This window comes from Silurus meridionalis, chromosome 29 (assembly GCF_014805685.1).
Source record: "Silurus meridionalis isolate SWU-2019-XX chromosome 29, ASM1480568v1, whole genome shotgun sequence".
Lineage (NCBI taxonomy): Eukaryota > Metazoa > Chordata > Actinopteri > Siluriformes > Siluridae > Silurus > Silurus meridionalis.
This window is the reverse complement of record NC_060912.1, coordinates 3,488,091-3,505,640: the sequence shown is the minus strand read 5'-3', so window position 1 is coordinate 3,505,640 and position 17,550 is coordinate 3,488,091. Positions and strand designations below refer to the sequence as shown.

The window sequence follows — 17,550 nt, the reverse complement described above, 5'->3', positions numbered from 1 at the left end:
ATACCTGTCCCAGAGCTTATCACATGGTCTGTCTGGACCCCGATATGGAGAAAGCCCCCGAAGGCACGTGGAGCTGTCCACACTGTGTAAGTGACTGTGAATGTTCTACCAGTTAATGCCACATTTTTAGCACCAGGTTTGGTTATCAGGGTGATTTGTATTTATTTACAATAACCTGTGACCTCCTGAAGACACCTTTCAGGGTAAATCAAGAGCTTGTCTACGGTTTAGTGTTGTAAAGCTGTAAAAATTGTCTCTCAGGAGAAGGAGGGCATTCAGTGGGAAGCGCGCGAGGAGGCTTCGGAAGGGGAAGAGGAGAACGATGCAGCTGGAGGCGAGGCTGAGGAAGACGACCATCACATGGAGTTCTGTCGAGTGTGTAAGGATGGAGGAGAGCTGCTGTGCTGTGACACCTGCCCGTCCTCGTACCACATCCACTGCCTTAACCCACCCCTGCCTGAAATTCCTAATGGAGAGTGGATCTGTCCTCGTTGCACGGTGAGTGAACCGTTGAGGTGTAATGGTCAGGGTTCATTAATCAGCAGGGTGGCCTGTCCGCTTCAGCGGAGATCATAATGACTAGTGTTTATACAGAAAGTTGTGTGATAGGAAATTGATGGAGATTGGGAAAATGAATTGCATTAGGAGCTAAAAACTGTAATCTTCATTATTAACTTACAACTTGGCTAAAAGAAAATGCTGTAATTTCTAGACGAATATTCACTGTATAACGTCTTTCTTTTACACTTTTTTTTTTTTTAAAAGCACGTTCGCTTTGTTGCTGCATTGCACATTTTGTGTAGTAAAAGAACAATGCTGGTTTTTGTGGATTCTTTTGACAAGCTGTGATGTGGTTCAACTGGATGCTAAAACTTCACAGTTTTGAAATCGGTGCAATTGAACATGTACTAAACAGTAAAACTATTCGGTTTGTGAACTTCTTGTCATATTTTTGTATTCGTAACATTACTTTATTTGCTACCTTTGCTCAGTGTCCTCCATTAAAGGGCAAAGTGCAGAAGATCCTTACCTGGCGTTGGGGCGACCCGCCACCACCCACCCCCGTTCCACGACCCCCCGACCTCCCAGCTGATTCTCCAGATCCTGCCCCACTGGCTGGTCGGCCCGAGAGGGAGTTCTTCGCAAAGTGGCAGAACATGTCCTATTGGCATTGTTCTTGGGTGTCTGAGCTGCAGGTCAGCACACACACACACACACACACACACACACACACACACCTCCACATGAACAGCATTAACTTGTCAAATATTGCAAATAGAGAATAAAGATTCTTTTCTCTCCTGCAGCTGGAACTGCATTGCCAGGTGATGTTTAGAAATTACCAGCGCAAAAATGACATGGATGAGCCCCCACCCATAGACTTTGGAGGTGAAGGGGATGAAGATAAGAGTGAAAAGAGGAAGAACAAAGACCCCATCTATGCCCAGATGGAGGAGAAGTACTACCGCTTCGGCATTAAGATGGAGTGGATGATGATTCACCGCGTCCTCAACCACAGGTGAGTTTCCGAGGTCCCCGGTTCCTTTTTGCTGTTGGGATCGGGCAGACTTGAAGAACAAACAAATTTATTCTCACACGTACCAAACAACAACCGCACCAGCAAAATAGCCGTTTTTCCTCCTGTATTCACTGCGCTATTCTCTCAGATTTACATGATACACTTTTAAAATCTTAAACCTGCATCAAAAGGTCTGCTGTTAAAACCGATATGTCTGAGATTACTGAACTGTGTCGCCATTGGCTATTTGCTTTCAGTAGACTTTTACTACAAGATATGTATTTAGTCATTTAAATCTACAGTGTATTAATAAAAAAATAAATAAAATGAGTAAAGTAAATAAAAAAAAAATCTATGTAGGTATACAATATTTGTTTTCTTTATTTTTCAATAGGTTGATTTTCCTGTTAACAAAAATCGTAGCATGTTCAGGGTTTGAACACGTTTATAAAGTACCTTAATGTGTTTTTATTTAGCTTATCTTAAGATTTAAAATGCCTTTAAATGAAAGGATTAAAGTAACATTTATTTCAGACTACACTTTTAACACATTTAGGTTAAATTGTGTTTACTGCGTTTCATGTCGAAATTTCCTTGAAAGTTTTTGGTGATCGTAAATTCCTTTAAACATCTACGATGTTTTTATTTTTGAACTGATGTCTGTGTGCATGTCATTTTATTGGATCTACAGTTTACTACTTAATTATCTAAAATATTAACACTTGTCTATGTAGTGGATGCAATATATATATATATATATATATATATATATAACAGATTGGGTATAAGTATCTTGTCAAGGAGTTCAATGACTCGAGACAAATTGATTTTCCTAATTTTTTTTTAATTAAGGTACAATAAATATATATAAAAAGTTTAATCTGTAATTTTTTCCTCTTGACTTATCACCTTTCGTGGTTACAAATTCTGGTGTACTTTAAGGATTAGACTTAATTCAGATTAGTGACTTCAGACCAAGTTATAAAAGTTAAATTGTGTTTAATGAAACTTTGCTTTCTAATTTCCAATATGTCTTCCTCCCGTTGTCCAGCATGGATAAAAAAAATAACTGTCACTACCTCATCAAGTGGAGAGATCTAGCGTATGACCAGGCCACCTGGGAGTTAGAAGACATGGACATCCCAGAATACGATGCCTACAAACTGCAGTACTGGAACCACAGGTAACCCTGCCTTAGGGCTGCATGGACAGTTTTACATTCAAATGCACTTCCAGAGTTTCCTTGGGGTCTTGAAAAGTTATAAATGTACAACTCAAGATTTTAGGCCTTAAGTCTTAAACAGGTCTTAATTTTCTGATGTCAATATAAATTGTCATTATAAAGTGTGCAGGAGCATTTTATTATATTTTTTTGTTTGTTCTTTCTTTCGCTAGTCCAAATATAATTCTCCGATTACAGCTAAAAATTAGAACAACGTGCAACAGCCAATCAGCTTTCTGCTATTGGCGTGAATCTCTCTTGGATTGTACCTGAGACATATAACGCGTTTAATTTTAGCTACAGGGAAGCGAAAGTTTAGCGATACAACAATCCCCTGTTTATCGCGGTGTTTACGTTCCAAAACCGCCCGCGATAAAAACGAGAAAAAAAAAACGCACCCCCAAAAATGCTGTACTGTATTAACATTTTACTTCATTTTATAATTAATAATTATATTTATACATTTCATTATTTCATTAAAAACTCCGGGAAAATCGGCCAAACTAATTAGTAATGTGACAAATGCAATTCTGCGATAAACCGAGGGCGCCAGATTCAAACTCTGGTAAAGGGGGGGTTTACTGTACTTGGCTTGAAAATTAAATGAATTGACGGCTTTGTTAAGGCAAGTTGCTTCATAAGTCTTACAGAAACTCTGACATCAGGAAACATAATCTCCACAATTATGAAACTATACTGAATGGGCATTTGGTGCCACCTAAATGAGGACTGGTTTCCTTTAGAGTCTCTGGGAGTTTTTTTCTTTGCCACTGTCACCACTGGGTCGCTCATTAGGGATTAACTTGTAGGGACGAGATTGAAATTTGTAATCTTGATTTAATTCTAAAGCTGCTTTGGGACAATATTAATAGTTAAAACATAGACAAAAAGTGTGTTTTCATATTAATTGTGTGCGAGAGTGAGAGGTAGCTGGGTGAATGGTTTAGGTGTTAAACGTATATTCAAAGGTGGAAAGTTTGTATCTCCACATTACCAAGCTGCCACTGCTGGACCCCTTGAGCAAGACCTCAATCCTCCTCTGTTAGCTGTATATATGAGCTACTTGTTAGTTGCCCTGAATAAACGCATCTGCCAAAATGCCATAATTTGACCATTTTACAATAGGTTTTTACCATTTGTAACAGTTGATGCTTCTTTATGAAACCTATGTTAAAATGTGGGGTTTTTTTTTTTTTTGGTGCTCAACAGGGAGCTGATGATGGGAGATGAAGGCAAACCCAGCAAAAAACTGAAGATCAAAGGAAAAATGAAGAGACTGGACAGACCTCCAGACAACCCAGTTGTTGATGTGAGGAGATTTTGCACATGCGAGACGTACTAGAAATTAGATGACGTGTATATTAAAAAATTAACATTGTAACAGTTTTAGGTTGATGCTGACCTTTTTCTTGTGCTCTTTCAGCCAACCATTAAATTTGACCGCCAGCCAGAATATCTCGACTCGACAGGCGGCACGCTGCATCCGTACCAGCTGGAAGGATTGAACTGGCTGCGTTTCTCCTGGGCTCAGGGTACTGACACCATTCTAGCTGATGAGATGGGCTTGGGAAAGACTGTGCAGACTGCTGTTTTTCTTTACTCGCTCTACAAAGAGGTGTGTATGTATGTGTGTTGGGGGAGGGTGTGGGCTGAGCCTTTTATAGAAGTGAGCGGTTGCCATTTTAAATCTATCAATGGATGTACAAATTTAATCAACATGGATGGCCAGTCTGCATAAAGATTGGGGCTAGAAAATGGTATGGCTGCCATCTGTTGGCCGAAGTGCAGAATGCAAGGATTTATTTAATTTTTTCAGGTAATCATGTGGAAATGATGCGCATGTATTGTCTCAGTAAACAAAATCTTAGCTTCAATTTATCTCTTTTTTTTTTTTTTTAGGCCGAATTAAAAATAATTTTATTAAATTAAGACAAAGCAAAGGGTTTAATACACAGAGGTTTTTGTAAAATATATGGTTATTGCATTGCCTGTGATGTGTGTCGGAGTATAACAATCTTATTTAATTTGCAGTGTATCGTCTCTTTTAAAACCGTATATGAACTAATTTGATTTGTGAAAGCATTTTAAGGTTTAAAACGCTTTATTTAGATTAAAGAAATGTATTTTGTAATGCCATATTGTAAATTTATATATATATATATATATATATATATATATATATATATATATATATATATATATATATATATATATATATATATAGTGTGTGTGTGATACAAATACAAATTTGTATCGGTGGTGCCACAGATTATGAAACTCACGGTTTAGATTCCCATTTTGGTTTTTAAGGTTGGTTATCGCTGATAAGTCGTTGATAGTTTTTCAGATCAGCAAAAAAAGAGGAAGGATACACATAATTAGAGATAATTGACTTTCTGCTTATTAGAAGAAAAGTTACAGTAAGGAAATTCTTCCATACATGCATTTTACATTTAATTAAGTGAGAGGTGTTTGAAGTGCTTCTGTTCCTCCGCTAACCATTGTTGTTGACTGATCAACACTTCACGTGAACACATGCTCTTTTGTGTGAAGTTAAGGAATTTTAAATGCAAACAAAAAACTAAAAGATCTTGTCCTAAAGATTGGGGCGTCAGACCGCTGAGCAAAGTCCTTCCCGGGCACATCCCAAAGATTCTTAATGGGGTTAAGGTCTGGACTCTGTGGCGGCCAATCCATGTGTGAAAATGATCTCATGCTCCCTGAACCGCTCTTTCACAATTTGACACTGATGAATCCTGGCATTGTCATCTTGTAATCTGTCCGTACCATCAGGGAAGAAAAATTACATTGATGAAATAACCTGGTCATTCAGTATATTCAGGTAGTCAGCTGACCTCATTCTTTTGGGACATAACGATGCTGAACTGAGACCTGACCAACTGCAGCAACCCCAGATCATAGCACTGCCCCCACAGGCTTGCACACCTCATGCCTAGTTCCTACCGTACATCAGTTCATTCACCTCTCTTCTTACCCTGATGCACCAATCACTCTGGAACACTCTGGACTTATCAGACCACATGACCTTCTTCCATTGCTCCAGAATCCAATCTTTATGCACTCTAGCAAATCTGAGCCTTTTTTCCCCCGATTAGCCTCACTGATAAGCGGCTACACAGCTGTTTAGTCCCAATCTTTTGAATTTCCTTCGCATTGCTCTTACTTTAACTATTAAACATAGTCATGAGTTCTTTTACCAAACGTTTAAGTGATCGCCGATGACCAGCTTTCTTTCCGACCACATTTCTTCCTCAATGATGATGGTTCCCCACTATACTTCCAGTTTTTAATAATGCGTTGGACAGTTTTTGGACAGTAAAAATACATTTGCTTTAAGCATCCATTTTCACTGTCTTAGTCTTTATATATATTTGCATTGCATATGCATATATGTAAAATTATCCACTTATATATTAAATGCTGCAAACATATTTACACATTTATCTGCACTTGTCAATTTGATGATAAACTGCATTTTGTTGCTGTGTACCTGCAATGACGAAAAAATCTATCAAGACATGAACATGATCGCATCCATTCAATATTTCATTTTCTTGCTTTTCAGGGTCACTCTAAAGGGCCGTTCCTGGTCAGTGCCCCTCTCTCTACCATTATTAACTGGGAAAGAGAGTTTGAGATGTGGGCTCCTGACATGTACGTGGTCACATATGTAGGGGACAAGGACAGCAGAGCTGTCATCCGAGAGAACGAGTTCTCGTTTGAGGACAATGCAATCCGTGGAGGCAAAAAGGCTTCCCGGATGAAGGTATGTTTGTTTTTTGTTTGTTTGTTTTTGCAGCTTTTTTTTTAAAGCCTTTCTATTATAACCTTGACTATAAAAAATAATTTTATTGAAACTATTTGTGTATGACTGCATTTTTGTACAATGATCAGTTGCATATCATGGATGAGATATTGTGTGTTCTAGAGTCTATTCCTTTTAAAGTCTAGACATGTCCGTTGATTGGCTGTTTATCGATATTAGGCATTTTTGGTTATCAACTTCTTTTTCTACTCTCTTGGTGTTCCATAACTTTTCTGTTCATTGCATTATATAGAAAGAGGCTTCAGTAAAGTTTCATGTGCTGCTGACTTCCTATGAGCTTATCACTATTGACATGGCCATCCTGGGATCCATTGACTGGGCCTGTCTGGTGGTGGACGAAGCCCACAGACTCAAAAATAACCAGTCCAAGGTGAGTCTAAAGACTTCAAGACAAACCTGGAGTAGTCCGTGATGGACACCTTTACCGCTAAGGTTTATAGGAGATGTTTCTCGATATAAAATGCCGATTGGATAGTATAGGTATAGAAAAAAGCTGATTCAGTGATCCCTGATAAACTCTACCAAGACCATAAACCTGTCTGGAAACATTAACGTCCTCCCCTGCCTGTATTAAGTGGAATATGACCTCAGTTTTGTACGGCGATGACACGGATCTGAATGATGGTTCATTATAGCTGACATGTACTACTTTGTGCTAGTTTTGTTTGCATGTTTTGTAATGTCCCCTGCGAGTGATGAGACTGCCTGAATGGATGAACTTTTGTATCCTGATGCTGTGTGTGTGTGTGTGTGTGTGTGTGTGTGTGTGCGCTACAGTTTTTCCGAGTGCTGAATAATTACCCTCTTCAGCACAAACTGCTGCTTACGGGAACACCTCTACAAAACAACCTAGAGGAGCTTTTCCACCTGCTCAACTTCCTTACGCCAGAGAGATTTAGGTAGGGTGTGTGTGTGTGTGTGTGTGTGTGTGTATATTTGGACAGAGCAGGGCTCTGACCATTATATCGCCCCAAAATAAACCGGATTTCTTTCTTTCTTCCCCCTCCTTTAGCAACCTGGAGGGCTTCCTTGAAGAATTTGCAGATATTGCTAAAGAAGACCAGATCAAGAAACTCCATGACATGCTGGGACCGCACATGCTCCGAAGACTCAAAGCCGACGTGTTCAAGCACATGCCCTCGAAGACCGAGCTCATCGTCCGAGTCGAGCTCAGTCCCATGCAGAAGTAAGTAGGGAAAGAATGAACAGCGTTGGTGTTCGAGTAAAGCAGAACGACCTGCGATTAAAAAAAAAAAAAAAGTTTAAGTGAATTTCACCCCCTGTTTTTCTCTATTCTTTGCCTTGAAGAGACCTTAAGTACAGTCTTTGTGCTTTGTAGGAAATATTACAAGTTCATCCTTACCCGCAACTTTGAGGCCCTGAACACTCGAGGAGGTGGAAATCAAGTGTCCTTGCTGAATGTGGTAATGGACCTGAAGAAGTGTTGCAATCACCCCTACCTTTTCCCCGTAGCTGCTATGGTAAGCTGGGTTTTTTTTTTTTTTTTTTTTTTTTTTTTTTTTTTTTTTTTAAAATGAGATTTTCACCTGGACAAAATAATTATTTGTTGACATTAATATTCAGATCTGTACAAAATCACACCATCTACATAATTAACCATGAAAGAACCCCCTTTAAGAGCTGCTCTCTTGCCCAGTGTTTTACTTGCTGGAAAGATAGTGTCAACTTTTCTCTTAAGGCAATCGGGAATGTTTGTATAAAAATTCTCTATAAATAAATATTTAAGTACATATATTTTATGTACATAAATCGAGTTTATACAGATCTGCCCCTTGCTGGTTTTCTATAAGATAAAGAACAAAAATTCATAACAATTGCTATATGTCTTGGTCCCAGAAAAGATAAATCTCAATATACTTTTTTCCATTTCTCCTTGTTTCTTTTTTTTTTTTTTCCTTATGTACAAGTGATTTCATATCCCTCTCCGGGGTGAACAGGTCTGACCTCTTGATAGTGGATAGTTATTGCTGATTAATCAACTGAATTTTTTTTTTTTAAACTCACACTTAAGTAAAATAGTACTAAACTTTATTACAAAAATACAAAACCCAGCACTGAATCATAAAAATGTGCTAAATTCAATAGATATAAATATTAATTGTATTAATGAATATTGAGGGGAAAAATAAGACATTAATTTAAACTGAAACAAAAAGTAACACAAAATCGATAAAAAAAAAAAAAGATACTTCAAATAAACAGCAAGTGATTTGCCTCTAGAGGCCGCTATTGTACTGTATATTAACATTGGACCTTTTCAGCCGCTCCAGCAACCTTAAAAATCTATCGGTCTAGATTTTAGCTTATAGTTCCAGCAATCAACTATCGGTGCTGATTTATCAGTGAAACCGAGGAATCGGTTGACCTTGAGTCTGAATATAGTTACTGTAGATTCAGGGTCTTTAACTGGTTATAATCTGATTCCTGGCTGGTTTATAACAGGAAGCACCCAAGATGCCAAATGGGATGTATGACGGCAGTGCCCTCTCAAAGTCTTCCGGGAAGCTGATGCTGCTCCAAAAAATGCTTCGCAAGCTGAAAGACGGAGGGCACCGAGTGCTTATCTTTTCTCAGGTATGTGCACGTGCATGCATAAGCAGGTACAAGCCAAGCTGTATGTGCTAGAAAGAAATAGCTTATTTATGAGTTTCTTGGTGTAGATGACTAAAATGTTGGACCTGCTGGAAGACTTCCTGGAAAATGAGGGCTACAAATATGAACGTATTGATGGAGGAATCACTGGTGCGATGAGACAGGAAGCAATCGATCGCTTCAATGGTAAGTATTAATTAATCGACTAAAACACTACTGATCTAGAAATGTTCTTTCCATCTATATTGTATGAAAACAAATATTCTGTGTCTTTGCCAATGAATAAACTCTTCTCATTTGTCCCACAGCTCCTGGTGCTGTTCAGTTTGTGTTCCTTCTGTCTACTAGAGCTGGAGGATTGGGTATTAACCTGGCTACAGCTGACACGGTTATTATCTACGACTCCGACTGGAACCCTCACAATGACATTCAGGCAGGTTCATTTGTAACATCACAGCCGTTCAAGAAAACCAGAGGTGCCCAAACCTTTTGTTTCTGTGAAGAGCCAAAAACCAAACATATCACCGAACATGTTCTTATCAAAGTTGCCATGGTTTCTTTCATTTGATATATGATAAATAAAATGTAAATAAATAAAATATAATTAAAATAATAAATAATTACAGTAAAAAAAGAAACTTGATTCAGTAATTCATTTTAGTTCAGTGAAACTTATCCGATTTATTGTGCAAGTCAAGGCCTAATACAGCTTCATTCAATTATGTCCAATGAAATAAATGTATGAATACATTTTTTTAATAATAATTTTTTGAAAGTCCCCCTCTTTGGCCCACTGGTTCTAGTTTTGGCATCTCTGAAGTAAACACAGCTAATTTTGGCAGTTTGGCTTTCTGTTGACTTGAGTGATTATTATTTTTTTTTTTGTGTAGGCTTTCAGCAGAGCTCACCGAATTGGTCAGAACAAAAAGGTCATGATCTACCGCTTTGTCACCAAAGCCTCTGTTGAGGAACGAATTACTCAGGTATAGACGGTTTCTATCATTTTGTTGAACCTCTAAATGCTCATTTCTCTCGCATCTTTTTTTTTTTTTTAAACTTAAACATTTTTCTTTTCTGTGGTCAAGGTGGCCAAGAAGAAGATGATGCTGACCCACTTGGTGGTTCGACCTGGTTTGGGCTCTAAAACAGGCTCCATGTCTAAGCAAGAGCTGGATGATATTCTTAAATTTGGCACAGAGGAACTCTTCAAGGATGATGGAGAAGGTGATTACATTGTCTTGTGAGAATCAGATGTTCTGCTCAGTCTGTTTTATCATGTATTTTGTAAAGGAAGACAATAAGTGTGAAAATTTTTTTTGTAAACTTTATCAGGGGAGAACAAAGAGGAGGACAGCAGCGTGATTCACTACGACGACAAGGCCATTGACCGGCTCCTGGACCGTAACCAGGATGCCACAGATGACACCGAGCTTCAGAGTATGAACGAGTATCTCAGTTCCTTCAAAGTTGCACAGTACGTGGTCAAGGATGAGGAAGACGAGGTAGATCTTTCACAAATTTTATTTATCGAGTTAAAGCGCTAACCGATTTGTTGTGTTGAAATAAAATGTCCTCTTTGTTTTCGACAGGAGGAGGAGGTGCAGAGGGAGATCATTAAGCAGGAGGAGAGCGTGGATCCGGATTATTGGGAGAAGTTGCTGAGGCATCACTATGAGCAGCAGCAGGAAGATTTGGCTCGCAACCTTGGGAAGGGCAAGCGCATCCGTAAACAAGTCAACTACAATGACGGATCCCAAGAAGACAGAGGTATTGTTTGTTCGGGAATTCGGACAGGGTTCGAATCTAAACCGCACATTTGGAGTAAAGTTCGGGATTGGATGCATTCAGAAAACCTAAATGATGGCCAGCCTTTCAATGTGATACACCATGGGCTAAATATTTTTTGTCTTTTTTTTTCACCCCTACAAGCAGACTGGCAGGATGATCAATCTGATGGCCAGTCAGATTACTCTGTTGCCTCAGAGGAAGGAGATGAGGACTTTGATGAACGGGCAGAAGGTAAAATGTTTCATTGATGGCACGAATGCTGTAAAATTTGCTTTACCTGAAGAAATAGTTATTTCAGATGTTCTAATCTGTTTATTTTAATTTTTCTCAAATGTAGCAAACTCCCGTAGACCCAACAGAAAAGGGCTCAGAAATGACAAGGATAAGCCTTTACCCCCCCTGCTGGCCAGAGTGGGAGGCAACATCGAGGTGAGCTAAATAATCACCAATAAAATACCATTTACAGCAATTTTCTCCTTTTTTAACATGGCATTTTTTTGTTGTAGGTGTTGGGTTTCAATGCTCGCCAGCGGAAGGCCTTCTTAAACGCTGTAATGCGTTATGGAATGCCACCCCAGGATGCTTTCACCACCCAGTGGCTGGTTCGAGACCTACGAGGGAAATCTGAAAAGGAGTTCAAGTGCGTCTTTTGATGATTGATGTGCATCAGGAATCTCGGTCTGAGTATTATGTGATCCTCATGGTTTGATTTCCCCCTCACAGGGCATATGTGTCACTTTTTATGAGGCACTTGTGCGAGCCTGGTGCCGATGGTGCTGAAACCTTTGCTGACGGTGTGCCGCGAGAAGGCCTGTCACGACAACACGTTCTCACTCGAATCGGGGTGATGTCGCTGATCCGCAAGAAGGTAAAACCGCTTTGTTGTTTCTTGGTTTGTTCTGCTGCTCATGTTGAAATATAAACGTTTACTTGACTCAGTGCTGTTTGGTGGCAGTTATACTTCATTTTGTTTCATTTTAGTTGTATTGACTGTTTCCAGGTGCAGGAATTCGAGCATGTGAATGGTCAGTGGTCCATGCCCTGGATGATGGAGCTGGAGGAAAATAAAAAGGTTGCGGCTGCTGGCCACCCCGACTCACCTGGGAAAACTCCTTCCACTGGCACTCCAGCTGACACGCAACCCAATACACCGGTTCCAGGTTGGCATCATTTTCCAAGTATTTCTAAAGGCTTTTAATTAAAATCCAGCTGGAAAACAGAATTTATATGTATTAGTGATGTGCATCTCTATTAGTGACGCTGGTGTGATTCACATCTCGAAGCATAGCCAACGATCGAATACCGCAAAGATGATAAATATTCGTCACATTTTAAATTTAAAAAAGGATCACGTAAAAGTATAGTGCATCTACTAATAATTATATATAAATAAATCATTTTATATCTATGCAAATGTGTTAAATTCTATCTGATACACACTTTAAATCAATGCGTTCACTTTTATTTACTTTTGAAAAGAGACGTGGCTGACGTGAGGAAGGCGAGAGGAGTAGGAGGGTTATTAAGGGATACACGCCGCATTCGCACAACTTTACTATTCACTATATTCCTCAACATTTTATTTATTTTTATTATTATTAACCTTTGCGTGGAAACGGATTACACACGTTTTCAGCCTCATTTAGTTCAGATTCAGGCCAACAAGTTTCCAAAGTTTACATACAATACAATAGAAATGAAACTTGGATATATTTTAGTCAATGTGCAGCTTGTATATAAGTACAGATTTACTGTCCTCTGAAAACAACTCAACATTGTCATTATTGTAAAAATAGCTGGCAACATAAGTGAGTACACCCTAAGTGACGACAGCTGTACATCGTGTAACCAGGCAAAGCCACGTGTCCTATTCATCATGTTTCTGTTTTTTTTTGTTTGTCAGAACCATACAAATTTGTGTATCTTGTATTAGAGCAGTTAAAATGTGGTGCTTTGAGTACAATTTTCTCTCATACCAGACAACTTAATGTTTAACATGGCACCTCATGGTAAAGACTCTGTGAGGATTTGAGAAGTAGAATTGTTGCTCTCAACAAAGATGCCGAGGCTGTAAGATCAGTAACACCCTGAAACTGAGTTACAGTACAGTGGTCAGGGTCTAACAGAGGTTTTTTAAGATGGGTTCCACTCTGAACAGACCTCATAATGGTCCATTAAAGAAGGCCCATCCTCATCTGGGTTGCACCAAATGTCCATTTGAAGCAGATATACAATGTTGCGGGGTACAGTGATGATGATCAGAAGCGAACTGTATTCCTGAGTCAGTGTAGCAGACTGTTGACGTTAATCACGATTTAAATATTTGAATCCATTGACAACCTTCATTCTCCTCTCCACAGAAGATAACTCCAAGACAGAAGATGGAAATAAAGAGACTGAAAAAGAGAAGGAGGGAAGAAGGATGGTGAAATGGAACAGCAGAGCAAAAAGATAGAGGATGAGGTGAGTGGTAAAAGAATTTATTTAATTTTACATAATGGAATTTTTTTCTGCCCTCGAATCGTTACAACTTTTAAATCCCGTCTTTAGGTCATCGCTATTCCTGACGACGACGAGAAAATACCCTCCCCTGCCGAACAGACAGAAAAAGGAGAGAAAGACCTCGCTTTGGCTTCTACTACGGAGACGGAAAAAACAGGAAATGGGGAAGATGAGAAAGTAAAGACATCCGGCGACGCTGCGGAGCAAAGCAAGACTTCTGACGAGGCGAAGGCTGAAGAGTCTAAAAATAAAAAGGAGGAATCCACAAACACGGGTGATTAGTTTGAGAATTGCCTTTTAAATAACTGCCTCTCAGTACTTAATGTGGAGCGCATATTAGTAATGACACCAACACTTCTGGCACATGATTGTATCTCATTGTTGGTGCAAGGAATAAAAAAAAAAAATACTCTTAACTGATGTATCATGTTGCAGCTACAAATAAAAACTCATTTTCTCATCATAGACAGAACGCCATCTAAATCAGTGGACAAATATTTACTCTAATATATTTTGCTTCCAGGCTAAAGCAAGTGATTTAACTGATTTATATCCCCTTTTTTATTAGAAGTAAAGAAAGAAGATAAGGCAGAGGTCATCGACTCCACTCCTGCTGGGGATGAGAAGAAAGGTAGAGACTCGTATTTCGCCTGTTTCTTGTACTTCATTTGTACACCGTTTGCTCTGTTGTAAAGAAATTTCACTCTCTTGCTCCTTCTTGTAGAACAAAAGGATGAAAAGGAGTCTGTTAAGATTGAGGAACCCTCCAAATTACAGAACGGCGACAGTGGCAAAGATGTCGTTGCCGCGGGAGCGAGTGAAGAGAAGAAGAAAGCAAAGACACGCTTTATGTTCAATATTGCGGACGGAGGATTTACTGGTGAGATAAAGAACCAAATAACATTTCTTTAAATTTTTTAATTTTCTTGTTAATTCATTTGTTGTAAATTTGCATCTTGCAGAATTGCACTCCTTGTGGCAGAACGAGGAAAGAGCAGCAACAGTTACTAAGAAAACCAACGAGATATGGCATCGCCGCCATGACTACTGGCTTCTTGCTGGCATCATACAGTATCCTTTGCACTGTTTTTAAGACTAAAGTTTCTCAGTGTAGAAATCAGTTTTAGTACTAAAGTAATACAACATGGAGTATCCGATGGCACTCGGATCTCTATTGTTCCAACTTTCCCAATCTGTTTGATAAGCAAACACTAATTGGTTTCGCTGGTTGGAGTAAAAACTAGGTGTACGATCGAGATATTTATCAAAAATATTGTAATTGCTGTTTTTAAATGTGCGATTTGACATTAGTGTGTATATCGCAAAACACAGAATACACGCCTACAGAGTGCACGCATACATTACGTGATTAAGTCTAGTATGTTTGTGGAGTGTGTTTAGAGTGCGTTTTTTCACTGCATAATTCAGTCTGTTAAAATGCATTTAAAATGATCACAAAATTGAAACACATTGAAAATGTGTACACTTCTAATTCCTTACAGTTAATCAATATTTTTGTGCTGTATGTATCTTTAACTCCTTGTTCTCAGACATGGTTACGCTCGGTGGCAGGACATCCAAAACGATGTCAAATTTGCGATTCTCAACGAGCCCTTCAAGGGTGAGATGAACCGAGGAAACTTTCTGGAGATCAAAAACAAGTTCCTGGCTCGGAGATTCAAGGTACAGAGATGTTTTAATATTATTATTTATTATTATTACTTTTAAAAGTCTTCTTTAAATACTTATTTCATTGCTCCGTGTTAGTTACTGGAGCAGGCACTAGTGATCGAGGAACAGCTACGAAGGGCAGCATATTTAAACATGACAGAGGATCCGTCTCATCCCTCCATGGCTCTGAATACACGGTTCAGCGAGGTGGAGTGCCTGGCCGAGTCGCACCAACACCTCAGCAAGGAGTCGATGTCCGGCAATAAGCCTGCCAACGCCGTCCTGCACAAAGGTGGGTTGCAGCAGCTGAAACTAGAGCTGGCACAGATCATTTATTGCTGAAACTATTGTCCATCTGCAAAATATCCATAATAGTTTTTCCAGGTTGCTGAAGCAGCTGAGAAGGTCAAATGTCATATTACAGTACGAGAGCGGCCTCTAGAGGCAAGTTATTGATCTCATGTGCTATTTTTTTAGACGTTCTTTATGATGCCAAGAGAGGAGCCAATTCACAGCTCTGCTTTCTCTATTATAATTTTTTATATAAATATTAAATGGACCCTCTATACTTTAAATGCTTGCAGTACTTTGACAAGACTAGTTCAGTTTCCACGTTTTACAAGTTCAAATTTGTGTTATTTAAAGTGTCTGTCTGTTTTTATTCACTTTTGGTTGCAAATGTTTTTATTTATTTGAAGTATTTTCCTCAATATTTAATATAATTAATATATTCACATTTATTTCATTAAGCACATTCTCATGAATCTGTACTGTTTTGTTTTTTGTGAAGTTCAGTTTTTATTTTTTTATTCAGTGTCCATTAAATTAAAACTGTTGATTTAATCTGTTTTGGAAAAATCCTCATCAGCCAAAATTCATCTGAAATGAGCAAAAACCAGGGAATTTATTCAATTCTGTTTAATTCTGTAATCCATTAGATTCTAATCTGTTCTGTATCTACATTTTGTCTCCGAGTTTCCTCATGCTGAGACCTTTTTCTTAGCCTGTTTCGCTTTTATTTTTAGTGCTGAAACAGCTTGAAGAGTTGCTGAGTGACATGAAGGCAGATGTCACCCGTCTCCCAGCAACCATTGCCAGGATACCGCCTGTTGCTGTCCGGCTGCAAATGTCTGAAAGAAACATTCTCAGTCGTTTGGCCAGCAGAGGCCCAGAGACACAGTCCCAGCAGGTACCAAACAAAATGTCAGACTTTTTTATTATAGTGCTGGATTGACCTGTAACCTGAAGTGCTGAACTGCTGTTTGTTTTTGGTTTTTTTTGTCTTTTTAAACCATATTTTCTGTGTTTCAGGTATCTCAGCAGTAGCCTGCACCGGGCCAAAGCCCACCACTCAAGCACCACCTACCACCTCTACATTCCTGACTGACACCTCAGATAACATCTCGCCTTAGCTTGAAGCCACACCCCTTTACCTACAAACGGACATGAGTCTGTAGGCGAAAATATGGAGTTTGTGGAATCTGAAACTATTTTATTTTATTTTTTTTATTTCTTCTTTATTAATATTATTGATATAATGTTATTATTGATGGTTTTTGGGACCGAAAATAAAAGTAATAAAAACATTTTGTTGTGCCAGTTTTATGTAGATGTTTTGGAGATCTTGTGTTGCATGTTTGCTAGTTATGATGATCAGAGCTGCAGTGAAATGAGCCCCTTTCTGCAGGGATGTTCAAAACCAATATGTTCTGGTGTTCACATAAACGGCAATAATAATACAGCCACATGGAGCAGTTTATTTTATATGAAAAGTCACAGTTCGATTGTTAGTGGATTTTACATTTACGACATTTCGCAGATGCCCCTTATCCAGAGCGACTTGCATCTCACTCAATAAATACTGAGAAGCTATGGGGTTAAGGGCCTTGCTCAGGGGCCCAGGAGTGCCAGATAGGTGTGGGTGGGATTTGAACTCATGACATTCAGATCCAAAAAATCCAATGCCCTAACCACTGAGCTACCACATCTTCAAGTTTACCGATTATAGATACCTAGGTTGGATCATACTTGCTGATAACTGATTAATTGATCGATAATTTTTAAAATGGATACTGTTTCAAAGCAGCTTCAGAGAATTTAGGAAAAAATAATAATAATGCTGAGGAATGAGCCTGAGACTGTGGCGAGATAAAACTCCCTTAGATGGTGGAAGAAACCTTGAGAGAAGCCAGATTAAAAGTAGAACCCTTGGGTGACACCAAGAGTTTGATTATCAATCATTAAAACATTGTTAGACTTTAGACTGTAATAGGACATTCGAGTTTTGGAACCAAAAGCTTCTGAGCAACTCAAATGAACTCAACATCTGAGATTATAGATCAAACAATACATTTTAATCATGACCAATCATTTGGAAATCTTTGATGC

At 38.8% G+C, this 17,550-nt stretch overlaps 1 protein-coding gene across 1 annotated transcript in view; it reads left to right on the top strand.

Moving 5' to 3' along the window:
- Positions 1-16,748, top strand: part of LOC124381991 (chromodomain-helicase-DNA-binding protein 4-like) — a 22,523-nt gene extending 5,775 nt beyond the window's left edge. Inside the window, 34 exon segments of the mRNA XM_046844022.1 lie at positions 1-86; positions 262-498; positions 993-1,196; positions 1,308-1,519; positions 2,571-2,702; positions 3,951-4,050; positions 4,165-4,356; positions 6,328-6,528; positions 6,821-6,958; positions 7,366-7,487; positions 7,601-7,774; positions 7,928-8,069; positions 9,052-9,183; positions 9,270-9,387; positions 9,510-9,634; positions 10,092-10,184; positions 10,287-10,425; positions 10,534-10,703; positions 10,791-10,968; positions 11,134-11,220; positions 11,327-11,418; positions 11,496-11,629; positions 11,713-11,857; positions 11,990-12,149; positions 13,350-13,408; positions 13,411-13,452; positions 13,540-13,765; positions 14,060-14,122; positions 14,216-14,371; positions 14,454-14,562; positions 15,042-15,174; positions 15,259-15,454; positions 16,188-16,351; positions 16,474-16,748. The exon segment at positions 1-86 is cut by the window's left edge and continues 84 nt beyond it. Of these exon segments, the coding sequence (XP_046699978.1) occupies positions 1-86; positions 262-498; positions 993-1,196; positions 1,308-1,519; positions 2,571-2,702; positions 3,951-4,050; positions 4,165-4,356; positions 6,328-6,528; positions 6,821-6,958; positions 7,366-7,487; positions 7,601-7,774; positions 7,928-8,069; positions 9,052-9,183; positions 9,270-9,387; positions 9,510-9,634; positions 10,092-10,184; positions 10,287-10,425; positions 10,534-10,703; positions 10,791-10,968; positions 11,134-11,220; positions 11,327-11,418; positions 11,496-11,629; positions 11,713-11,857; positions 11,990-12,149; positions 13,350-13,408; positions 13,411-13,452; positions 13,540-13,765; positions 14,060-14,122; positions 14,216-14,371; positions 14,454-14,562; positions 15,042-15,174; positions 15,259-15,454; positions 16,188-16,351; positions 16,474-16,488 (4,676 nt within the window). The 3' untranslated portion in view covers positions 16,489-16,748.
- Positions 16,749-17,550: the final 802 nt, after the last annotated feature.